Source organism: Anolis carolinensis, chromosome 1 (genome assembly GCF_035594765.1).
Source record: "Anolis carolinensis isolate JA03-04 chromosome 1, rAnoCar3.1.pri, whole genome shotgun sequence".
NCBI classification, from domain to species: domain Eukaryota; kingdom Metazoa; phylum Chordata; class Lepidosauria; order Squamata; family Dactyloidae; genus Anolis; species Anolis carolinensis.
In genome coordinates, this window is record NC_085841.1 from 31,299,069 (window position 1) to 31,320,142 (window position 21,074).

Here is a 21,074-nt window from a genome sequence, read left to right on the forward strand (position 1 = left end):
AGAATTGGACACAGTATTCCAGGTGTGGTCTGACCAAGGCAGAATAGAGGGGTAGCATGACTTCCCTTGATCTTGACACTATACTCCTATTTATGCAGGCCAAAATCCCATTGGCTTTTTTTTTGCCACCACATCACATTGTTTGTCTCATGTTTGACTTGTCCACGAGGACTCCAAGATCCTTTTTACACATACTGCTGTCAAGCCAGGCACCCCCATTCTGTATCTTTGCATTTCACTTTTTCTGCCTAAGTGGAGTATCTTTGATTTGTATTTGTTGAACTTCATTTTGTTAGTTTTGGCCCATCTCTCTAATCTGTTAAGATTGTTTTGAATTCTGCTCCCGTCTTATGAAGTATTTGCTATCCCTTCCAATTTGGTGTTGTCTGCAAACTTGATGATCATGCCTTCTATCCCTTCATCTACGTCATTCATAAGGATGTTGAACAGAACTGGGCCCAAGACGGAACCCTGCGGCACTCCACTCATCACTTCAAATATAAGAATATTCCACAGAAAATTCTCAAACTAGAGTCCACAGAGTTCATAGTATCCTCCAAATGTGTGGGTTACAATGCCTATCATCCTTATTCATTATGAGCAGTGATGAGAATTTGTAATTACCACATCTGGAGGATGCTACATAAGAGAAAGAGGGGTTTTTTTGTGCTGGGGAAGATCTACTCTATATTGCAAATTTCTAAAAACAACCCTTAGAACAACTCCAAATATAACATTGTAACCCAGATCTCCGCAAGTGACCGGAGTTCTTTCTTGGTGTTTGTGACTGGATTCCATTTAATCAAAAATACCAAGGATAAAACACTAGATAAGAAAAACATTAGCTTTCCTTTTGGTCTGTGGTTGGCATTCGTCTAATGTAACCTTTCAGCAGCAAACTTGACAAAAGTATGTAGGAAACTGCTCTAAACTAAGTCCATTGGTTCATCTAAACTGTTTGTGTTTTTTCAAGGTTTCAAGCCAGGACATATGTCTGTCCTGGTTGAACCACAGAATGTCTATACTCAAAGCATGTACAGTAGAGTCTCACTTATCCAACATTCGCTTATTCAACATTCTGGATTATCCAACGCAGTCTGCCTTTTAGTAGTCAGTGTTTTTGTAGTCAATGTTTTCAATACATTGTGATGTTTTGGTGCTAAATTCGTAAACACAGTAATTACTATATAGCATTACTGCATATTGAACTACCTTTTCTGTCAAATTTGTTGTAAAACATGATGTTTTAGGTGCTTAATTTGTAAAATCATAATCTAATTTGATGTTTAATAGGCTTTTCCTTAATTCCTCATTATCCAACATATTCGCTTATCCAACGTTCTGCTGGCCCGTTTATGTTGGATAAGTGAGACTCTACTGTACTTCACTAATGAATTCTGTCTCTTTCTTCCCTGAAGTAACCTGTAGAGTTGGGATGGGAGTTGTGTAAACCTCTGGATGTTTTGTGGAATTCAGCTGCGAGAATTCCTCAGGATTGGCGATACTGGCTAGGACTGCTGGGTCTCGCAGTCTGGTAGTTTCTGCCAGGCTACATGATTCCCTCTTCTGTTCTAAAGATCCTAGAGGATTGTGCATGCATTTGTGTGTAGGTAAAGGAGAATATGGGGAAAACCAGCATTTTGATCATTTTGGGTTTAAAGTTAACCTGCGGAGATTGTTTCCTGGCTGCAAACACATTGGCAACAGATATAGGAACATCAAAGTGGCGGTAATATGGTTTTTAAAATCCAGGTTTTGATAATAGTTTGAGTATGAGATTTATTAGGTCCTTGTAATGTTTGCATATACGTATATGTGCTGTTAGAAATGATTCATATCATGCTCATGTAGCCTTTACTGAAATAGGTCCTGTATGGTACCATCGTATCATGCAGCCAATGAATTTGGTAAGCTGCTTGATTGAAAGGACTTGTTACAGTGTGCCATACAGCTTCCTTGCCAGTACAATAGTACTCTGGGAAGCCTCCTAAAAGGACTAGCAGTAAAAATTTGAGTGTGTACTTCTAGAACTATACTTCCAGAATACTACTGTATTATATCTGCAGGACTCTGCATGTGGAATTTCTTTTATGTCCTACTTCCCTGGCAATCGGCCTCTTGCTCATGAGGCTCTCACCTAGAGTGCAGACCCTTCTACCTGGATTTTCTCCAGGTAGAAGGGTCTGCACTCTGCAGGCTTTAAAAGAACTGATTAAAATTGCCTTCCATTTCTTCCACCAGCAAGAGTTTCCTGTGGATGTAGTCCTTGTCAGTGAAGATCTAAGATTCTGTCCCTAGTATTAGATGAGTAGCTGGTGCTAGGGTTTATATATAGTATGGTGAATATTCCTATTTAAGTCTAGAAATTTTGTTCAAAAAATCATCCCAAAAAACCTGTGTTGATATATCCATGGGTCAGTGTAAGTACCATATCTTAACTCTTACCAAAAAAGTAAAATTTGTTTATCTGAGTAGAGTGGTGAAGGAGCTTAACCCATCCTCAAATAACCTAAAATTAGCATTGACCCCCTCTGTAGTGTTGTGGAACTACATTTGGTCTTTTTAAATGCCTGGGTGGGGAAATGGCGGTCATGTCTAGGGGCTGCTTTCTGTCCAAGGCAACACTGGTGCTTTTCCATCTCTGGAATTGCCCATGGATCATATCAGAATCCATAATTTTGACCCTGAAATCAACCCTTGAAATCGACTTATACATGAGTATATGTGGTGGTAATGATAACAACAACAATAATGCACATTTTATTCCTTCACCTAAGCTGTATAGGAAGATCTAGGACTATAACTGAGCATGGTATGGACATCCATGTGACCAGATCTAAATAATTTAATGTGTGGACGTTGACTGACATACGTTAGTGTCCCTTGATTAATCAAGAGTGCTGCTTTGCATTTCCTTGATGGAGTCTTGGGTTCTGTTAGTGGCTGCCAGATTGTGTCATTCACTCAATTGCGGAACATAAGATTCTGGGGACGTTTGAGAACAGGAAGTGTGAAGCTTGCTGCTGTCTCCTGAAGCAATTGTGTGACTTCGTAGACAGAAGCCTTTCTTCTCGTAGGGGGTTCTACAAAGAAAAAAAAAGCTCAATTATTTCTAAGAATGTTGATCTTTTTATGTTTCAGGGCGATTTGAAGAGAGCGTGATTGAAGAGAGAAGACAGTGCGCAGAAGATTTGCTTCAGTTTTCTGCCAACATCCCAGCACTCTATAACAGCAAACAGCTTGAAGATTTCTTTAAGGTTAATACTTCTGAGCCACTCTGTGTCTCTTAAATGATGCCACTTGGCAGTAGGAGGAAAGTCCTCATACTGCTTTATGTGAGTTGCTGCTTTATGAGAGTTGATAGGCATACTGTTAGACATAAACATCAGAAAAGTGTATGTTAACTTTGGTTTAACGATGGAGTATTAGAAAATGCCTAAGGCTTGTAGCCACCCATCTTTTAGATTTCATTCTCCATCTATAAATGGGATTGCTAATGATTAGCCTCCCAGGGTTGTTTGAAGACTGAATTAGGAGGCTTGTAATGCACTTCGTGGAGCTGCAGTAAGTTGACAGACAAATTGATGGCACATATACACACAATGCACTGCTCACACTAAGCCAACATTGATAATTTTGTACTTCCATTGCCCACATTCTGCTATTCACTTAGGAAATGCATCTATAGTTAAGCAGGTGGAGTGTCTCTTGATAAAACTGGGGCAATAGCATCCTTAATGCTGTAGGCCCTTCCCTGTGGGTTGTGACTCAGTGGAAGAGTTTGAAGCAGGAGAAAACTGTATGGGTTTAGTACCCCTTGTTCAGAATTCTGAAATACAACATACTCCAAAATCTAAAATTGTTCACATTGGTAGCTGAAATAGTGGCACTTTTGCTTTTTGGTAGTTTAAGGTACATATAAACCTTACTTCACGCGCACAATTATTGAAAATATTCTGTACAAAATTAACTTCAGGCTATATATAAAAAGGTAAAAGGTTCCCCCTGCCATTAAGTCTAGTCGTGTCTGACTCTGGGGGCTGGTGCTCATTTCCATTTCTAAGCCGAAGAGCTGGTGTTGTCTGTAGAAATCTCCAAGGTCATGTGGATGGCATGACTGCATGGAGCACTATTACCTTTCTGCTGGAGCGGTACCTATTGATCTACTTACATTTGCATATTTTTGAACTGCTAGGTTGGCAGAAGCTGAGGCTAACAATGGGAGCTCACCCCACTCCCCAGATTCGAACCACTGACCTTTTGGTCAGCAAGTTCAGCAGCTCAGCGGTTTAACCTTCTGTCCCACTGGGGACTCCCAGGCTAAACACACACACACACACACACACACTGTATATGAAACATGTATGAATTTTGAGTTTAGATTTGGATCCCATCTTCAAGAGATCTCATTTTGTCTATGTATGCAAATGAAAGTATTCCAAAATCAGGAAAAAAAAAATATCTAAAATAGAAAACACTTCTGCCCCCAAGCCTTTCGGCTAAAGAATACTATGATGTGCCATAATGATTATAAAATTCACATGAATATGTCCAGCAGTACCAATCTGCTAGATGCCTTGTAGTACTATCAGATTTGTATGGCAAAATATCATTGGTGGTTCTTTCCTGCCATAAATTGTTGGTATATGTGAAGAAATAAGTGTTTCTAGTTTAGCTACTAGCCCTGCTTCCACCGATGTCTGAGATTCCATCTTAGGTTCCATATCCTCTGACTTTCAAGAGCTCTAATTATATTTCATTCAAGACATCACAAAAAAAAATCTTATTTAAGGGACCTTCATTTGCTTTGTTTGCTTCTGTATTTTTTCTGTAGAATTTTATGTAGTATGTAGAGTATCCAGGCGGCCCTCCATCTAGGCATTGAGCAGATCCCAACTTGTTCAGACTCATTTGCATTATGTGACTTTAGGCCACACCATTGGCCTAATATTTACTCAAGTCTAATGCTCCACTGAATCTTTCAAAACCCTGAAACCAAAAAGTATTTGTGGACGAATGTAATGCGCAGCGGCAAAAGGTGCACTCTTTGTAATTTGGCTTCACAGTTGCTGCCTGTTTAGAATTCCTTCTTTAAAAACAAAAGTGTTAGAACATTAAAGCCTTCTTTAATGGAAAAGAAAACCTTGGGGTGCATCTATGCTGTAGAATGAATCCATTTTAACTGCCCTGGTTCAATGCTACGGAATCATGAGGGCTGTAGTTTCACAAGGTCTTGAGCCTTCTCTGCCAAAAGATGCGGATGCCTCACCAAATTTCAAGGCTAAAGCACAAAATTTGCTCAGGCTTTCCAGGGACATTAACAACAATAAAAATGGCTTCTTTGCTTATGTTGATAGAAAAAGGAAGAACAAGGAGGCAATAGGGCCTCTGTGAGGAGAAGATGAAGTGGTGCTGACAGGGGATAGGGAAAAGACAAAACTCCTTAATGACTTCCTTGCCTCAGTCTTCTCACAAAAAGATAGCTGTCCTCATCCTCAGCAACATGGAATGGAAGAAGGATTAGGGGAAATCCAACCTCAAATAGGGAAACAAGTTGTCCAGGAACACCTGGCCGCTCTAAACGAATTCAAGTCCCCAGGGCCAGATCAACTACATCCAAGAGTATTGAAGGAACTAGCGGAAGTTATTTCAGAACCACTTACAATCATCTTTGAGAGTTCTTGGAGAATGGGAGAAGTCCCAGCAGATTGGAGGAAGGCAAATGTGGTCCCTATCTTCAAGAAGGAAAAAAAGGACAACCCAAACAATTACCGTCTGATCAGCCTCACGTCAATACCGGGCAAGATTCTGGAAAAGATTGTTAAGGAAGTGGTTTGTAAACACTTAGAAAGCAATACGGTCATCGCTAATAGACAACATGGATTTATCAAAAACAAATCATGCCAGACTAATCTGATCTCTTTTTTCGATAGTGTTACAAACTGGGTTGATGCAGGGGAATGTAGTGTGTCTTGGTTTCAGTAAGGCCTTCGACAAGGTCCCCCATGACCTTCTGGCAAACAAACTAGTCAAATGTGGGCTAGGCAAAACTACAGTTAGGTGGATCTGTAATTGGCTAAGTGAATGAACCCAAAGGGTGTTCACCAATGTGTCGTCTTCATCTTGGAAAGAAGTCACAAGTGGAGTGCCGCAGGGTTCCGTCCTGGGCCCGGTTCTGTTCAACATCTTTATTAATGGCTTAGATCAGTGGTTCCCAAACTTATTTGGCCTACTGCCCCCTTTTCAGAAAAAATATTACTCAGCGCCCCCTGGAAAGGGGGCATGGCTTAGAGGGGATGGGCGTAGCTCCATCTCAAGAGGGCGGGCTGAGCCCCTCCCCTAGTCCAAGATACAGGGCTGGGAGGGGGAGCTGGGCGGGGCCACAAATGGGCAGCCAGGACTGGAATGAGTGGAGTTATGAGCTCTGAGGCAGGGCTGAGCTTCTATCCCTGTCCTGTGGCGCCTGCCAGGACACAGGAGGCGGGGCTAGAGGAGGAGGCGGGGCCTCTTCCCAAGTGCCTGACAAGGCTGAACCTCTATACCCCGCCCCCGTGTTCTAACAAGCGCCTCAGGGGAGGTATACAGAGGCTCAGCCCTGTCTCACACTCTTGGGAAGAGGCCCTGCCCCTGCCCCTAGCCCTGCCCTTTAGTCCTAAAAGGCCTCTCAGGAGAGGTATAGAGGCTCAGCCCTGTCTCGGGCTCTTGAAAGGAGGCCCCGCCTTCCCTAGCTTCGCCCTCTGTGTCCCAACAAGCACCTCAGGAGAGGTATAGATTCTCAACCCTGTCTTGGGCTCTTGGGAAGAAGCCACGTGTCACGACCCAGGCTGCAGAGCACCAATAACCATACACAGAGGCCAGAATCTATCTAATATCTTTATTGTAGGAATATATAAAGTTAATAAAAACAAGTGTAGAAAATAGTCCAGAATTAGACCTTTCAGGAAAGGTCAGAATTAGTCCAAAAAAGCAATGTCCAATAAGAAATATTAAGGTCCAAAGTTGTAATCCAATAACCGAAACACTCACTTTGCCAAGCAAAGTGAGGGGAGATGACAAGGTCCTTTAGTCCATGAAACTTGAGCGAGGCTAGGAAATAACTTGATACTTGAAACAAGGCTTGAACGTGGAACAAGGTAACTAAGAACAAGAACAAGGTCCGTGGAATAACTTGATAAATCCGTGGAACAAGGCAAGGATTGATCCTGGGAAACAAGGCAAAGTCCGTAGATAAACAAAGGCTGGGAAGCAAGGCGAAGGCTGGATAGCAAGGCAAGGCTTGAGCAGGAGCGAGGCTTGAACCGGAGCGCGCTGTCCAGACACAACTCGCTCCGTAGGCTGACGAATTGACTCCGCGAAGTTACTACGCGGGTAAAACACCTAAATAGAGTCTAGCTTCCCGCCGAAGCAGTTCTCTGGGAATCAGAACCGAAAGCTAACTCTGAGACCAGATGTGAGACTCCCCAAAGATTCTCACGAGAAGCAGTCTTAATTGGCCACATTCTTAGCTGCAATCCTCGCACTCCTGCGCGAAGCTGAATCTAAACTTCTCTGTTGTTTACAAAACTCCCGGCGCAAGAATACGGGAGAAGTAGGCTCTGGGCTTGTTTGACATACTTCTGGGAGACAACTTTCTTGCAGGTGCAAGGTTCCCAGATCTGCCTGGGAGAGATCTGGCTGAGAGGAATCCAGTTCAGACTGGGAAGGTAAAAAACCCAAGTTTTCATCTTCATCAGGAATTACAATGTCCTGAGCAGGACTACAAGGCCCATGAGTCATCACACTATCCCCCTCCTCAAGGCCCCTCCCAAACTGGGGCCCTCTCCCCGAGGCGCGAGGTCGCGGCTTGGCGGGATAGGTCTGATGAAAGCGACGGGTTAGATCAGGAGCATGGACTGTGGAGGCGTCTTCCCAAGAGCGTTCTTCAGGGCCAAAACCCACCCAGTCAATGAGATATTGTAGGCGGCGGCGGTGAAAGCGAGAATCCAAAATGTCCTCAACCTCGAACTCCTCCTCCCCATTCATCAAAACAGGAGGGGGGGCCGGTTGGTCTGTATCAGGACGCACACCATCCGCCGGAAGGAGCAGGGAGCGGTGAAACACTGGGTGAATGCGCATTGAACGCGGAAGTTGGAGTTTGAAAGTCACGGGGTTTAATTGCGCCACCACTGGATAGGGGCCAATGAAACGGGCATCTAACTTCCGGCAAGGGCGGTGGGAGGGCAGAAAGCGAGTGGACAGGAAAACCCGATCTCCTACCTTGATTTCGGGACCCGGCTGGCGATGTTTGTCAGCGTGGCGTTTATAGTCCTCCTTGGCTTGGTCCAGTTGCTGGAGCAAAAGTTGTTGCACCGCTGTGAGTTCCTGCAGCCAATCCTCTGCTGCGGGAACCTCTGAAGTTTCAATGACAGGGGGAAAGAAACGTGGATGGAAGCCGTAGTTTGCAAAGAACGGCGTTTCTTTTGTAGAAGCTTGAACTCCATTGTTGTAGGCAAACTCAGACAGTGGTAACAGAGAAGCCCAATTGTCCTGTTGATAGTTTACATAACAGCGAAGATACTGCTCCAAAGTGGCATTGGTGCGCTCCGTTTGCCCATCTGTTTGGGGATGATGAGCTGAAGATAAGCGAGAGTCTATGCCCAATAGTTTTTGTAGTGCCTTCCAAAAACGAGAGGTGAATTGAGATCCACGGTCTGTGACTAAACTCTTGGGCAATCCATGTAGTCTGAAGACATGTTGAAGAAATAAATCCGCAGTTTCCTTGGCCGTGGGGAGGCCTTCGCAGGGAATGAAATGGGCTAACTTGGTGAATAGGTCCACCACCACTAAGATCGTGGTGAACCCACAGGAAGGTGGTAGGTCAGTGATGAAATCCGCGGAAATTATTTCCCATGGGCGAGATGGGGTAGGAAGGGGGTGTAAAAGCCCTGAGGGCTTCTCCCTTCGTATCTTGGAGCGCTGGCATACTGGGCAGGTGTTGACATATTTTTCCACATCCTTGCGGATCTTGGGCCACCAAAAATCCCTTAGGATCAGATGCATAGTTTTAAATAGTCCGAAGTGCCCTGCTGGTTTGCAGTCATGACACAGACGAAGCGCCTTTTCCCTGCCCGGTCCGGGTGGGATATAGACATGATTTCTATAGCAGAGCAGCCCATCTTTAAGCGAAAAGGGGAAATGCAGACCTTGGCGAAGTTGGTCCTGCGCCCAGGCATCTGCTTGCTGACTAGCCCTGATTTCTTGAGCACAGATGGGTCCTGGAGTAGGGGAAGTTGAACCAATGGGAATGGATTTGGTGTTCCCCACCGTGAGCGTGGCAAAGTTCTCAGGTTGTAGCAGTTGGGATTCAAAGGTCTCCTTGCGTCCTGCAGCGTATTCCGGTTTACGTGACAGGGCGTCTGCTTGCTTGGTTTGGGCTGGGGTCACATAATGGATCTGGAAGTTGAAACGTTCAAAGAATAAAGCCCAACGTTGCTGCCTCTGATTTAGTTTGCGGGCAGTTCTTAGATGTTCTAGATTACGATGATCAGTGTGGACTTCAATGGGAAATTTGGCCCCTTCTAGCCAATGTCTCCAAGTTTCAAAGGCTGCCTTTATGGCCAGTAGTTCTTTTTCCCAAATGGTGTAATTCCTCTCTGGTGTGGTTAGTTGACGAGAATAAAAGGCACAGGGGTGGAGGTGATCTCCCACCGGTTGTAAGAGTACAGCCCCAATTGCCACATCAGAGGCGTCCGCTTGCACCACAAAAGGGGTTCCAGGATTTGGGTGCTGTAGAATTGGCTGGGAGGTGAATAGTTTCTTTAGTTGCTGGAACCCTTTCTCTGCTTGATCAGTCCAGCGGAAAGGCTGCTTTCCACGGATGCAGCTAGTGATGGGGTCGGACCAGCGGGCAAAATCTGGAATGAACTTGCGGTAGTAGTTCGCGAACCCCAAGAAACGCTGCACCTCTTTCTTGTTAGTTGGCGCCCGCCATTCCAATACTGCTGAAACTTTGGCTGGATCCATGGAAAGCCCTAGAGGCGAGATGCGGTAACCAAGGAAATCTACCTCTTGTAGATCAAAAGCGCATTTTTCCAGCTTGGCATAAAGTCCATGATCCCGCAATCGTTGTAACACCATTTTGACGTGGTTCTCATGTTCTGATTGTGATCTGGAAAACACCAAAAAATCGTCCAGGTAGATTATCAAGAACCTGTCTAGATAGTCCTGAAAAATGTCATTGACAAAATGCTGGAACGTTGCGGGGGCTCCGCATAAACCGAAATTCATAACTCGGGACTCAAATAATCCGAATTTGGTCTGGAAGGCGGTCTTCCACTCGTCCCCTTCCCTGATGCGAATTAAGTTGTAAGCCCCCCGAAGATCCAGCTTGGTGTAAACCTTGGCTCCTCGAAGCCGATCCAGTAGATCCGAGATTAAAGGCAGGGGATAGCTGTTCCGCTTGGTGATATTGTTCAATGCTCTGTAGTCCACCACCAAGCGTAGTTCCCCTGACTTCTTCTTCACAAACATCACTGGGGAGGCGGCTGGGGATTGAGAGGGTCTGATGAATCCCTTGCGAAGGTTTGTCTCTAGGAATTCCCTGAGAGCTTCTTGCTCTGGTTCAGTCAGGGAGTAGAGATGCCCTCGCGGGATCGGGGCCCCCTCCACCAAGTCAATGGCACAGTCATAAGGTCTATGTGGGGGTAATTTTTCGGCTTCTTTCTCATTGAATACATCCCAATACTCGGAGTACTTCTTTGGCAAGGTGATGATGGGCTCGGTGTCTGTGGCATGGCATACCTTGGCTACGAGGCAATGGTTTTGGCAGTACGGTGAAGCAAACTGCAGTTCTCTGTTGGACCAGGAGATGTTAGGGTCGTGGAGAGTCAGCCATGGAATTCCCAAAATCACAGGGAAATGGGGAACCTCGGTAACAAAGAAGGAAATCTCTTCCATATGTTCCCTTATCCACATCCTGGTGGGTTCCGACCACTGACTTACGGGGCCCGTCTTGAGGGGACGGCCGTCTATGGCTTGCACCACACGGGCATTCTTGAAATCATGATATTGTAATCCCAGAGAGTCGGCATACTCTCTATCGATGAAATTGTTGGTAGCTCCAGAGTCTATCATGGCGTGGATCATGACGGGTCCCCTTTTTGCTGACCATAATGTGACCACGAGAAGGAACAGGACCCCGGTTGGCGGCTCTTGGATGGATTTTTTGACCGGGTTGGCGAGCCCCTCTACACCCGGTCGTTGGCTTCCCCCGCCGGCTGTGTGCCAGTCGGCTCAGACGCCTTCGTCTCCGTGGAGGACGCCGCCGCAAGACGGGCGGCAGGCTTCCCTTTGGCTGGGCACTCTCTGGCGAAGTGGCCCCCGTTCCCGCAGTACCAGCAGAGGTTTAAGCGTTGACGACGGGCCTTCTCGGCGGCATCTAGTCTGGGACGCACATTGCCCAACTGCATCGGCACCTCCTCGCCTCCTCTGGGGTATGGGGTTGGCGGTGGGGGTCTCCACACCGGACGTGGCTGAACGCTGGCGGGAGCGGGGGGTTTTGCCCCGGCTCTACTGCCCTGGCCTCGAACCCACTGTTTCCTGTTGGCAATCATGACTTCAGCCCGTAAACATTGATCAATGAGTGCCTCGAGGGTCTGGGGAGGATCCACCTTGGAGATTTCTTCCAGCATTTCAATGTTGAGACCCTCCCGGAATTGTCCCCTGAGGGCTACATCGTTCCAGCCGGTGTTGTGGGCCAGCACTCGGAACTCGGCTATATACTGAGACATAGGTCTGTCTCCTTGGAAAAGGCGACGGAGTTTGTGACCGGCTGCCTCCAAATTGTCCTCGATTCCCCAAGTCTCCTTGAGGTGGTCCAAGAAGTGTTGCGCTGATCTTAGGTGTGGAGAGGCTTGGTCGAACAGTGCCGTCGCCCAGCTGGCCGCTGGCCCGTCTAGAAGACTGTAAACCCATGCCACTTTGATGTCTTCTTGGGGAAACTCGGCAGCACGGGCCTCCAGATAAGCTTGACATTGGCGACGGAAGACATGAACCTTAGAAGCTTCTCCAGTAAACTTGGTTGGCAACGCCATGGCCGGAAGACGAACTCCGCGTTCCTTCAAACCCCTTATTTCTCCATCCTGTGCATTGAGCTTATCACGGATTCGGTCCACCTCTTCCTTGTCGATGGTGTAGGTAATCGGCTGGCCGCTCGGCCCAGGTACGGTTCCGGTAGACATTCTGGCCGAGGTTAATTGGTGCTTAGGGTGGCGGAGTCAAACTGTCACGACCCAGGCTGCAGAGCACCAATAACCATACACAGAGGCCAGAATCTATCTAATATCTTTATTGTAGGAATATATAAAGTTAATAAAAACAAGTGTAGAAAATAGTCCAGAATTAGACCTTTCAGGAAAGGTCAGAATTAGTCCAAAAAAGCAATGTCCAATAAGAAATATTAAGGTCCAAAGTTGTAATCCAATAACCGAAACACTCACTTTGCCAAGCAAAGTGAGGGGAGATGACAAGGTCCTTTAGTCCATGAAACTTGAGCGAGGCTAGGAAATAACTTGATACTTGAAACAAGGCTTGAACGTGGAACAAGGTAACTAAGAACAAGAACAAGGTCCGTGGAATAACTTGATAAATCCGTGGAACAAGGCAAGGATTGATCCTGGGAAACAAGGCAAAGTCCGTAGATAAACAAAGGCTGGGAAGCAAGGCGAAGGCTGGATAGCAAGGCAAGGCTTGAGCAGGAGCGAGGCTTGAACCGGAGCGCGCTGTCCAGACACAACTCGCTCCGTAGGCTGACGAATTGACTCCGCGAAGTTACTACGCGGGTAAAACACCTAAATAGAGTCTAGCTTCCCGCCGAAGCAGTTCTCTGGGAATCAGAACCGAAAGCTAACTCTGAGACCAGATGTGAGACTCCCCAAAGATTCTCACGAGAAGCAGTCTTAATTGGCCACATTCTTAGCTGCAATCCTCGCACTCCTGCGCGAAGCTGAATCTAAACTTCTCTGTTGTTTACAAAACTCCCGGCGCAAGAATACGGGAGAAGTAGGCTCTGGGCTTGTTTGACATACTTCTGGGAGACAACTTTCTTGCAGGTGCAAGGTTCCCAGATCTGCCTGGGAGAGATCTGGCTGAGAGGAATCCAGTTCAGACTGGGAAGGTAAAAAACCCAAGTTTTCATCTTCATCAGGAATTACAATGTCCTGAGCAGGACTACAAGGCCCATGAGTCATCACACCACGCCCGCTCCTCTAGCTCCGCCCCCTGTGTCCTAACAGGCGCCTCAGGTGCTCAGCCTTGTCTCCGGCACTTGGGAAGAGGCCCCGCCCCTCCGCTGGCCCCACCCCTCCCCTCCCCTGGCCCCGCTCCCATGTCCTAATAGGTGCCATCAGCGCCCCCCTAGATCGCTGCAGCACTCACTAGGGGGCGGTAGCGCCCACTTTGGGAATCACTGGCTTAGATGAAGGCTTAGAAGCCATGATCATCAAGTTTGCAGATGACACCAAATTGGGAGGGATAGCTAACACTCCAGAAGACAGGAGCAGAATTCAAAACGATCTTAACAGATTAGAGAGATGGGCTGAAACTAACAAAAGGAAGTTCAGCAGGGACAGGCAGAAAAAAATGAAATCCAAAGATACAGAATGGGGGGGGGGTGCCTGATTTCCTGCTTCTTGGCAAGGAGTTGGATTGGATGGCCCATGAGGTCCCTTCCAACTCTATTATTCTATGATTCTATGATTCTACAAATCCCAGGATTACATAGCATTGGTTTGTGGCCATTAAATGACAGATGGCATCCCTCAAAAGGAGGTCCAGGTGCTTCTGAACAGGACCGGCCCGAGGAAATTCGAAGGGGTACGCAAATTTTTTTTGCGCCCCCTCCCCTGCACCGCAGGAGGCGTGGCCAGGACTGGCCCCGCCCCCGCGCCCTAACCCCGCCTCCAACGCCAGGCGGCCACGCCTCCCGCAGCGCGGGTGGCATGGGAGGAGGGGCCAGGGTGCGCGGTGCGGGAGGCGGGGCCAAATGTGGCCCCGCCTCCTGCGGGGCACGCCCTGGCGCAGCCAAGCTGCGGCAGGAGTTCTTCCAGGCCGCAGCCTGAAAGGACTCCCGCTGCAGCGGGCGCGCGCCGTGGGAGGCGTGGCTGGTCCTGCCTCCCGCGGGGTGCGCCCTGGCGCAGCCAAGCTGCAGCAGGATTTCTTCCAGGCCGCAGCCTGAAAGGACTCCCGCTGCAGCGGGCGCGCGCCGTGGGAGGCGTGGCTGGTCCTGCCTCCCGCGGGGTGCGCCCTGGCGCAGCCAAGCTGCAGCAGGATTTCTTCCAGGCCGCAGCCTGAAAGGACTCCCGCTGCAGCGGGCGCGCGCCATGGGAGGCGTGGCCGGTCCCGCCCCCCGCGGGGTGCGCCCTGGCCTGGCTGCGCCATGGCGCGCCCTGCGGGAGGCGGGGCCAGAGCTGGCCACGCATCCATGTCACATGGCCCCGCCTCCGCCAGGTGTGGCCCCGCCTCCCAGGGGTTCAATAGCGCCCCTGGGAAGGTGGCGCCCAACGCAGGGGCGTGGCCAGCGTGCCGTGTTGGGCCGGGCCTGCTTCTGAAGCAGCTTCCCCTTTGGCTTTGGCTCAGCATTAAGCTTATTATATTTAATCTAATGTGCACCCTAATTTTGGCAAGGTAATTTCGCCAAAAAGGTGAGCGTTATATTCGAGAAAATACAGTAGTTCAAATTGAGATAACATTTATTGTTATTGGTAGGAGAAGCACAGCCAGTAACTATAGTGTAAAGTTTGTTTACCAGTATGGTTCATGGTAGCTCTTGCATACCATCTATAAAGGCTACATAATGCTGACTCCTCTGGTTTTGTTCAAAGCTTGATTTTGAATGGGATGAATCTAGAATTTTGGGTCATTTTCAAAGCCTCCATTGGTCACTTTTTTGTAGCTCTTGAAAGATGAAGAAATTCACAGGAAATAATGGATGAATATGCGTTAATCGTTTCTCTCTATCACTCTGTTTCTCTCAAGGATGGAGAAGTACATGATGGATCTGAGCTGATTGGCCCGGCAGAACCTCTTTTGGATTCCTTGACTGACAGCTTATCTATCTGCAGTTCTGAAGGTTGGCATCTTTTTTTTTTTTATATAATTTTTGCCTTTCAGCAAACTCTGCTGAGTGGTAACATGCTCAAGAAATTAAAAATGTATACTTTCGTCTTTTCCCCCTCTAGATGGCAGCATTAGCATTTCATCTACAATTTTCTGATTTAGGCAAGCATGGGAAGTTTCTCAGAACTGTTACAAATGCTGTTCTTTTGCTATATGAGATTATTTATTTATTATGTCGGAAGCGAACTGAGGGTACAGTTGTAATGTATTTAAAAACACAAAGTTTAAAAACTTGGCATTATACTAAATGTCCTTTGACCAGTAGCTGGCCACTTGGAGTGCCTCTGGTGTTGCTATAAGAAGGTCCTCCATTGTGCATGAGGCAGGGCTCAGGCAGCATTGTAGTAGGTGGTCTGTGGTTTGTTCTTCCCACACTCGCATGTCATGGACTCCACTTTGAAGCCCCATTTCTTAAGGTTGACTCTGCATCTTGTGGTGCCAGAACGCAGTCTGTTCAGCGCCTTCCAAGTCATCCAGTCTTCTGTGTGCCCAGGAGGGGGTCTCTCATTTGGTATCAGCCATGGCTTGAGGTTCCGGGTTTTAGCCTGCCACTTTTGGACTCTCACTTGCTGGGGTGTTCCTGCGAGTATTTCTGTAAATCTTAGAAAACCATTTCTTGATTTAAGGCGTTTGTGTGCTGGCTGATATTCAAACAGGGGATATATGAGATGAAGTACATGATGATGATGCTTGGTCAAGTTATTTTTATGGAGTTCTGCATTTATAAAAGGTGCCTTTTAGCACTGCACATCTTTTTCTTTACCTACTGCATTTATTTATTGTCATTTCTGAGCAATCTTTAAAAAGACAGATGTGAAACAATGTAAAATCTAAAACCCATTATAACAGTCACAAAATATAAACCAAAACAAAGCAGCAAAGAATTGATTGATTTGTCAAGTTCAGTTTAGCTCAGGTTGTTATAGTTAACTTCACTCCATCTCAATTCTGTATTGGATTGTGAAATTATTTTAATTTTCATTAACATTCATATATATTTCTTGACATATTTTATGAACACTTGAAAAATCCCTTTTGATATGTTATAAAATGTAACTCTATACTCGTGGGACTGGGCTCCATGGTTTCACCTAACCACATCCGACAAAATACTGTTTTCTCTAGGAGTTTCCTAGGACCCTTAAGTAAGTCTGTGGTATGCATCTATCCATTGAATGACAGAACTTTTTGTAAGAAAAAATATAAAGATTTTATTGCAAGATTGTAGTTTAAACAGAGCATATTTAGACTTCTATTTACAATATTCCAATATTTTTGAGTATCATAAACACTTCATATTGTTATTGTGTACCTTTAGGACATGTTTGCCCTATGCTGACCCAAAAGTAATCCTATAATGTAAACCATCATTTGCTTTCTTGGCAAAATTTGCCTTCCTCTGAGGTTGAGAGAATGAGTTGCTAAAAGTCACATAGTGGATTTGCATGATTGAGCAGGGATTTGAAACCTGGCCTTCAGAGTCATATTCCATTGGTCAGACCTTTGCTCCATGCTAATTCCCATATTTTTTACACTCTACAAGTAGACCATTGAGTCATGCTGGAGGACCTAGAGATTTCTAGAGAAATGTTCACTTAGATAAAACAACAGTGTTTTTGAATTCACTTTAAAAAAACCTTTGTGGTGGTCCTGCACCCTTAACCCCAACAAAAATGAAGGGGCAACCATTCAGCTTTAAACAATAAGATAATTTGTCAAGGTGTTTTTTCTCCTAAGGTTGGCTTCACTTTGCTCTTCTAAATAGAATTGTCGATTGTCAGCCATAGCATGGTGGAAAACCTCTTCTGGCTCCTCTAAAAGATACTGAAAGCCAGGAGGGATTAATATACCCATTGTGCATTTGTCTTTGCTGATCTTAATAGTTTTTACCTTATTGCTTGGAAATAATAATAATAATAATAATAATAATAATAATAATAATAATAATAATAAACAATAATAATAATAATACTCCATTTATATCCCGCCATTATCTCCCTGAAGGGACGGGGTGGCTCACAAAAGCACTCCAAAATGCCGTACACATAGAATACATAATACATAAGCAAATAAAACCATGGCAACATAAATTTACACGACAATTTCCTCTAAAAACATCATATAATAAGATTTAAAATTCCATAAAATGCAGCAGTACCTGTGGATAAAGATGGCTGTCTTCAAATATCAATCCAAAGTGCCAGAGTAAAGCAATCACTAAGTCCTCAAGCCTAACCACTAAAATTCTAATTAATATATTAAAAGGCCTGTTTAAACGTGTTGCTTCATTAACAATTACATGTAATATGAAAAGAACAGATTAGTTTGGAGGCTCCTGACTTCTGAGTTGGATAGGCTTTTAGAGTGCAGATAGTGTGGACTTCTTGAATTTAAAAGCATGTTTGTTGTTCTGCCCTCAAGTCATCTTTGACTTATGGCAGCCCTATGGATGAGAGACCTCCAAGCATGTATTTCCTTCCTTTTTTTATGCTGAGTTGCCATGGGTTCTTTATCCAAGTTCTTTCTTTCTTTAATTAGTGCAATCTCTGTACTTGTTTTCGTATATAAAAATTCATCAACTTTCTTTCCATATGCTCCTTCCCCCCTCCTCTTCTTTGTTTCTGAAGCACGGAAAGATGTTGGCGTCCTTGATGATGTGACACTTAGCCAATCAGAATATGGAGGTAAGAATAAATGGAATGAATTGGGAAGTCCTTGACTGCTTCTTTCTTCTGGATGTTAATGCAATGTTAGGGCAACTGTGGCATTTCTTATTGCTTCTGAGATGAGCTGAAACCTTGAATTGCACTCCACGCAGCTGAGTTTCTTTTGACAAAGCAGGTAACCTGGAGGCCAGTTCTGTAACTGACAAGACGCCCACACGGAAATGGTGTTTTATCACCGATGTCCTTCGTCTCTGAAACAGTGGGTCTTCACAGGGTGCCTGTTGTGGGAGTGAGACTTGAAGGAGATGGGTGATGAAAGGGATCTACACAATGGAAGTGAATGAAAGGATGACAAAAGAGTTTTTAAAAAACGATATGGGGGCATCTTTTTTATTGTGGGTACTTCAAAACTAGGTTTTGGGTTGATGACTGCCTGTTCTTCTGTTCTTCCATTTGAGAGCGCTCTGGACTGCAGATTTTCTGCTGACCTATTTAAAGCCCTATTTTTAAAACAACACCAGCCCTCCTAGAAGTAATTGAACTTAAAATATCAAGGATATGGGAGCCGTACTGTAATGTAAACCATAACACTGTAATGTAAACTATTCCAAAAGTCTTGGGTTTGACTTGGTGCCAGAATGACACCAGTGCTGGCACAAATCAGGTCTCTCAAGGGGAGGGTTTTCCGTAAAGAGGGTGCTACAGGAGAGAAGGCCCTATCCCATTGGCTCCCATAGTGTTTTGCCACAAAGGACTGCTCTTGGACAGGTCTGTTGTTTTAAAACATTTTTGGTGGCAATGACAGGGTCTGGGGCATGCAAATTTGGGTGGCACATGGATGCAGCCCACAGGCCAAATGTGAGTCACCATTGATTTAAGAGATACCATCTCAGAGTAAGAAGATTAGACTAGACAAATTCCTAATATGCCCTGATTCCTTTCTTCCATTCCTCTTCAGGTTTCTCTAGCGACAGTGACTTGATTTCTTTGACTGTGGATGTGGACTCTCTTGCTGAGTTAGATGATGGAATGGCATCTAACCAGAATTCTCCAAGTCGATCTCTTGGTCTCGGCTTTACCACTGATCCTCCAGTACAGGCTTCTGCCATTTCGGATCATGAATGGAGCAAACCTGATGGCGAGAGGGAAAGCCGTGGTCTGTTTACGGGGAGTTTAAAGGCCAGGCTTGGCAGGCGAGACTACTTGGATAAAGCAGGGGAGCTAATAAAGCTGGCCTTGAAGAAGGAGGAAGAGGAAGATTATGAGGCAGCTTATAGTTTTTATAGGAAAGGAGTGGATCTGCTCCTGGAAGGGGTTCAAGGTATGACCTCAATTCTTTATTTTTTGTTGTATTCGATTTTTCAATGTAAATTAAATCTTTATCCACGTCTTATCATCAAACACATTCACAGATATTTTCCTTTCACTAAGTAGATTTTAAAAAATCTTCTGCATGTTGATAGACATTAGAATGTTTTCCAGGCCTGGACATATTCGTTGTTTGGACTAAAGCTCCTGGAGTCCTTCGGCGAGCCTGGTCACAGAGCATACTTGCTGAGGGATTTTGGAAATACTAGTAAATAATGACTTCACTCCCCCCCCCCAAGCTTTAATTATCATAGTATATACTTTTTTAAAACACAATACCAGGACCCATCCCACTGCTAAAACATGCCTGGTTTATAATTTACAGATGTTTCACTCTATATAGCCATTTCCCTTTTATTAAGCCTTATGTCTGATTTCTTCCTTGCTATGTGATGAATGAGCTCTGAGAAATTTTGTTCCAGGGAGCTGACTTTCCAGATGCCCTGGTAGTGTAGAATATAAGTGTTCCTGGCGCCTTTCCACCCAATTAAGCCCATAATAAATAACAACGATGCAATATATTTGCATTGCTGTTTTACGGAAGGATTTTTGCTTGTATGCCTAGGAGTAACCTTTCCTTTCAGTGACTGTGTAATAAGGAGTGACATGGTAAGGAGTATGAAAGTTTCACTTAGGTTCTGTTAACTAAGGTTTCAAATTAATTTTAATATGCTTTATGGTGTAGTGGTTTAGGCATTGAACTACAACTCATGAGACCAGGATTCAAATCCCTGTTCAAGCATGGAAAAACACTGGTTAACCTTGGGATAATCATAAATCCCCTCTGATCAGATTTTGCTAAGAAAACCCTGTGATAGGGCTGCCATAAATTGAAAATGACTTGTTGACCCTCAGCTATAACAACAACAACAGTCATAAACTACACTTTAAAGTTGGCTGTTTCAAAGTTTTTCAGATTAGCCTCATTGGGTGAGATTCACTTTATCAAAAGTAGAAGGAAAGCCTGAAAACTACTTACGACTATGCAAGGGACAAAAAAACACAAGTCATGTGTTAGGTTAGGGATGCTGGTATGGTAAAACTGGCTTTTTGTATGAATAGTACCTTTCTGATCTTTGATAAGAAAGATACAGTAGAGTCTCACTTATCCAACAGAACATTGGATAAGCGAATATGTTGGATAATAAGGAGGGATTAAGGAAAAGCCTATTAAACATCAAATTAGGTTATGATTTTACAAATTAAGCACCAAAACATCATGTTATACATCAAATTTGACAGAAAAAGTAGTTCAATACTCAGTAATGCTATGTAGTAACTACTGTATTTACGTATTTAGCACCAAAATATCACGATGTATTGAAAACATTGACTACAAAAATGCGTTGGATAATCCAGAACGTTGGATAAGCGAGTGTTGGATAAGTGAGACTCTATTAGAATTTTTCAGCAGGGGCAGCACAATTCTTTCTCTTGAATTTTAGTTAAAACCTGAAGTTTGCAACTTGTTGGCTGTTCCATATCTTCTCATTATGTCTAGTCTGATTCATGCTAAAATATCACCTCCCAGTTTGTGTATTATTAAAGCAGTGCGCCCATAGATATAAATGGGGCCTATAACAGATTGCAGTGATAAACTCTCTCTGGAGTTGATCTGAAGATACATAGCAACAATCTTAGACCATGATTCATAATATTGCATTATTATTAATCAAGATACTACTACTACTACTACTACTAATAATAATAATAATAATGACATAAAATCCAGAAAAAACCCACATATGAAAATAACATTAAAACCTAACATCAAATTGAAGCCTAACATCAGTAAATTAAACCTAACATCAATAAATTAAACTACAGTTTCACTTATTGTGGGGGTTAGATTCCAGGACCACCCGCAATAAGTGAAAATCCGTGAAG

The 21,074-nt window shown here is 44.7% G+C and overlaps 1 protein-coding gene across 2 annotated transcripts in view; it reads left to right on the plus strand.

Annotated features, from left to right (window-relative positions):
- rps6kc1 (ribosomal protein S6 kinase C1) overlaps positions 1 to 21,074 on the plus strand; it is a 143,755-nt gene that overhangs the window by 40,766 nt on the left and 81,915 nt on the right. For both annotated transcript variants that reach the window (XM_008125839.3, XM_016990665.2), the window contains 4 exons: positions 3,142 to 3,257; positions 15,013 to 15,106; positions 17,781 to 17,837; positions 18,778 to 19,140. In XM_008125839.3, the coding sequence (XP_008124046.1) occupies positions 3,142 to 3,257; positions 15,013 to 15,106; positions 17,781 to 17,837; positions 18,778 to 19,140 (630 nt within the window). The remainder of the gene's footprint in view (positions 1 to 3,141; positions 3,258 to 15,012; positions 15,107 to 17,780; positions 17,838 to 18,777; positions 19,141 to 21,074) is intronic.